The sequence below is a fragment of the Tupaia chinensis genome, unplaced genomic scaffold (genome assembly GCF_000334495.1).
Source record: "Tupaia chinensis unplaced genomic scaffold, TupChi_1.0 Scaffold142706_1, whole genome shotgun sequence".
Classification (NCBI taxonomy): Eukaryota; Metazoa; Chordata; class Mammalia; order Scandentia; family Tupaiidae; genus Tupaia; species Tupaia belangeri.
Window position 1 is genome coordinate 1 of NW_006202552.1, and position 4582 is coordinate 4582.

General features: G+C 40.6%; 1 protein-coding gene and 2 pseudogenes across 1 annotated transcript; 1 reads left to right on the forward strand and 2 right to left on the reverse strand.

The window, feature by feature from the left end:
• Window positions 1–43: 43 nt before the first annotated feature.
• On the reverse strand, window positions 44–1100 carry LOC106733284 (zinc finger protein 583 pseudogene; annotated as a pseudogene).
• A 1411-nt stretch (window positions 1101–2511) lies between these two features.
• Window positions 2512–3453, reverse strand: LOC102472660 (olfactory receptor 8D4). The gene has a single exon (XM_006163592.3). The coding sequence runs from the start codon at window positions 3445–3447 to the stop codon at window positions 2512–2514; it is 936 nt and encodes a 311-aa protein (XP_006163654.1). The 5' UTR covers window positions 3448–3453.
• A 21-nt stretch (window positions 3454–3474) lies between these two features.
• Window positions 3475–4349, forward strand: LOC102473100 (olfactory receptor 8D4-like; annotated as a pseudogene).
• Window positions 4350–4582: the final 233 nt, after the last annotated feature.

Genomic DNA, 4582 nt, shown 5'->3' on the forward strand with positions numbered 1-4582 from the left:
AATCAAGGATGGCAAAACAAAAGGCAAGGAAAAAAAAAACATTACATACATAAGGTTTCTCTCCTGTATGAATTCTCTGATGCTGAGCAAGAAATGAACCATTACTAAATGTCTTTCCACATTCAATACATTCAAAAGGTCTCTCTCCAGTGTGAACTCTCTGATGTTGAGTCAGATGTGCAATTTGGCTGAAGGCTTTTTTACACTCTTTGCACTGATAAGGTTTCTCTTCAGTATGAACTCTCTGATGTTGAGCTAGGTGGGTATTCTGGCTGAAGGCTTTTATGCATTCTTTACATTCATAGGGTTTCTCCCCAGTATGTATTCTCTTATGTTGTGCAAGGTTTGCACTCTGGCTAAAGGTTTTCCCACATTCAACACATGCATAGGGTTTCTCACCAGTATGAATTCTCTGATGAAGAGTAAGAGATGAGCTCTGGTTGAAAACTTTTTCACATTCACTACATTTCAGAAGTTTCTTTTCTACATAGACTTTCCTATGTTTCATTCCAACAGATTTTTTCCGGTAACTTCTCTTTTGTGGCTCATACTTATTTTCTCTTTCTTTGGTGGGAAACCTCTGTTGTATATCCCGTATTGCATCCTGATGGACTGCTTGCCAAGATTTACTATATTCTTTACTTGGATCTTCTGGGTTTCTTTATGAGTGATGATCAATTGTTGAGAATGTACCTCTTGACTTCTCAACTGTTTTTTAAACCACTCTTCACTTTCACAGCCTTTCCTTAAACTGGAGCAGTCAAGGCTATTACTAAGTTTTTTTTTTTCTCATTCTCACTACTTTGGATGATTCTTCATAAATATCTTGCTTTGACGGAAATTCAATGTTTTAAATATATACTCCCAATCAAGGCACGTGACTTTGGTTCCCTCCTTCTTCACCATCCAGGGCTCTTTTCCTTGCTCCAACAATGAGATCCATCGGGCTTAGAGACAGAAACTCCCAACGATACAAGGCTCTTACAGTTCTCCAACATCACCTTTCTGTACAAACTCCTCTGAGAAGGGTTCAGCTATTTCCACTCCTCTTGAGTGAAATTTATAACCACATCCTCAAATGTCACCAAATCCTTGGACATGGCTTTAAGACTTCAAGAATTTATGACAGTTTGCTTGCCCTCCTTCAGGGTCCTCTCTGGGAGAAGTGTCCTGAGAAAATAGAGCATGTCACACCCATTCTCAAGCCCCATCACAGCCTCACACGGCCCCACACCAACTGCGCAGCCTCGAGCGCAGCAACATAGTCTCCACCCTATCACAGCCTCCCACCAACCCCGTGCACAGGCCGGATCTTCCACCCAGGAACACGCGTGCCCACATGGCCGCCACCATGGTCCACACCCGCCGCCGCCCCACCGCCACGCGGCTACGTGGCTGGGCGGCCCCCCCCCGCGGCGGCGCCCGGTGTGCAGGCTGACCTCCATACAGTTCTTTATGTTGAAAACCATAAAACTCTTGAAAACCATAAACTTTTTCACTATATTCAATTCAAAACATACCATATGAAAGAAATGAAAAATACTGAATTTACAGTCTATGGAGAAAAATTCCAACTCAAAAAATAATACTAGAGGGACCAGCAGTTAGTGTAATGGCTATGTCGCTGGACTCCCATGTAGTCAACTGTGGTTCGAGTCCTGGACCCAGTGGCTTAAACTCACGCCAGGCATGTGTGTGTGTGTGCCCAAGATCCTGAGAGGAGAATGGAGGAGAAGGGATTGTGGTGTGGCCATCCCCCTAGGGGGAGTGATTTCTCACTTTCTGCCTCTCTATCTCTCTCTGCTTTTATAGCAAAAACCTCTCCAAAAAACAAATACCAGAAATTAGTGAGATGCTGTATACATATTGATAAACCTAAAAAAATAATTAGATTAGACTACAAATACCATTTCCTCATCTAGACAGTTTAAGTCTCACCCTTGAATCACCAGATGCGGACTACTGAGACTATATTAATTGAATCTTCTAGATGAATTCCATTTTCATATAACACTGGCCTTTAATAAACACTTTACAAGAAAAAAAAGAAAGAAAAATTCTTCACATTTATAAAATTGTGATAACTTCCATCACACTGTTCAATATTTTCTTTGCAAACTTTAACAAAAAAAATCTTTGAAAAACCTTTGAAATTTAGTGCTCGATATTTTCTTTGCAAATTTTAATAAAAGAAATGTCTTTGAAATTTAGTTTTTTTTTTCTAATTCAAAATACACCATAATTATATTTTCCTTTTAGGTCTGGATTCAGGAAATTAAGCCTGAAAACTGATATTCAGTCCCAGCAATGGTATTAAACTTTCAATTTAAAATATTCACTAATGTCTCATTTTTAGATTTGTTTTACATCTTAATAATCTTATGTGTGCATACATTTTATGTATGTGTGTATGTAAATAATTTCACTTCACTTCTAATTACTTTTATAGAGTTAAGATATAAACAGATACATCCAAATATGATTATGAATACATAATCAGGAATATATTCATTATGAAAGTATTTTTCTCCTTAAAAGTTTCATCAATGCATTTTTCACTTCCTTGTTCCTCAGACTGTATATCAGGGGGCTTAACATGGGAATTACAGTGGTGTAAAGAACTGAAAACACTTTCTCCTGGATAAGTGAAGTGCTGGAAGCTGATGTGAGATACATAAACATGCTAGACCCATAAAATACAAGAACAGCGGTCATGTGGGAGCTGCAGGTGCTGAAGGCTTTGGACCTGCCATCTTTAGAGTGGATGTGGAGGATGCTGGTAAGAATAAAAGCGTATGAAATGATGATTGTGAGGCTGGTGGTTACCATGTTAAATCCACCAATGACAAAAATCAACATTTCATCAATGTAAGTACTGGAACAAGAGAGTTTCATAAGAGGAACAATGTCACAGAAATAGTGTTTAATGATGTTTGACCCACAGAAAGACAACCTTGATATACAGCTTCCATGAATCATAGCATCGGTGAAACCTATTGAGAAGACAGCAGCCACCAGCAGAGAGCAGACCCGAGGGGACATGATGACATTGTAGAGCAGTGGTCTGCAGATGGCCACGTAGCGATCATAGGCCATGGCTGCCAGCATGTAGTATTCAGAAATTAAAAAAATGCAGAAGAAGAACAGCTGAGTCATGCATCCAGAGTAGGAAATACCCTTCTCTGAGCATAACAACCCGGCCAGCATATTGGGGGTAATTTCAGAAGAATAGCAGAAATCCAAAAAGGACAAACTACTGAGGAAATAGAACATGGGGGTGTGAAGTTGTGAACTCAGGCTAATGAGCAAGATCATGCCAAGATTCCCCACCGTAGTGACCATATAGATCCCTAAGAAGAGGCAGAAAAGGGGCACCTGAAGCTCTGGTTGTTCCGTCAATCCTGAGAGAAGGAATTCAGTCACAGCAGAGTGGTTTCTTACACCCATTCTCCTCTGCAGATTTCTCAGAGGAGAATGGGGGTAAGAAACCACTCTGCTGTGACTGAATTCCTTCTCTCAGGATTGACGGAACAACCAGAGCTTCAGGTGCCCCTTTTCTGACTCTTGTTAGGGATCTATATGGTCACTACGGTGGGGAATCTTGGCATGATCTTGCTCATTAGCCTGAGTTCACAACTTCACACCCCCATGTACTATTTCCTCAGTAGTTTGTCCTTTTTGGATTTCTGCTATTCTTCTGTCATTACCCCAAAAATGCTGACTGGGTTGTTATGCTCAGAGAAGGGTATCTCCTACTCTGGATGCATGGCTCAGCTGTTCTTCTGCATTTTTGTAATTTCTGAATGTTACATGCTGGCAGCCATGGCCTACAATCGCTATGTGGCCATCTGCAGGCCACTGCTCTACAATGATATCATGTCCTTTCGGGTCTGCTCTCTGCTGGTGGCTGCTGTCTTCTCAATAGGTTTCACCAATGCTATGATTCATGGAAGCTGTATATCAAGGTTGTCCTTCTGTGGGTCAAACATCATTAAACACTATGTTTATTTTTGATGTTGATTTTTGTCATTGGTGGATTTAACATGGTAGCCACCAGCCTCACAATCATCATTTCATATGCTTTTATTCTTACCAGCATCCTCCGCATCCACACTAAAGATGACAGGTCCAAAGCCTTCAGCACTTGCAGCTCCCATGTGACAGCTGTTCTTGTATTTTATGGGGCTAGCATGTCTATGTATCTCAAACCAGCTTCCAGCACTTCACTTATCCAGGAGAAAGTGTCTTCAGTTCTTTACACCACTGTAATTCCCATGTTAAGCCCCCTGATATACAGTCTGAGGAACAAGGAAGTGAAAAACCAAAGCCACCAGTACACTACTTTTTAAACATATAAAGCCCTGGGACTGGCAGTTGGTGTGGTGTTTAAGGGTGCTTGACTCCCATATGGCCAACTGAGGTTCGAATCCCAGACCCTGTGGCTTGCTTTTTCATTTCCTCTCATTTGCTCTCTCTCTCTCACTCTGTCCTTCTCTGGACAAATTACAAATAAAGAAATAAAGTTTAATTAAAAAAAGGTGATAGTTTAAAAAAATAAAATAAAACATATGAAGGCATTCAA

Excerpts from the sequence above, each read along its gene's own strand:
- LOC102472660 (XM_006163592.3), bottom strand. The coding sequence starts at position 3,447 with ATGGGTGTAAGAAACCACTCTGCTGTGACTGAATTCCTTCTCTCAGGA.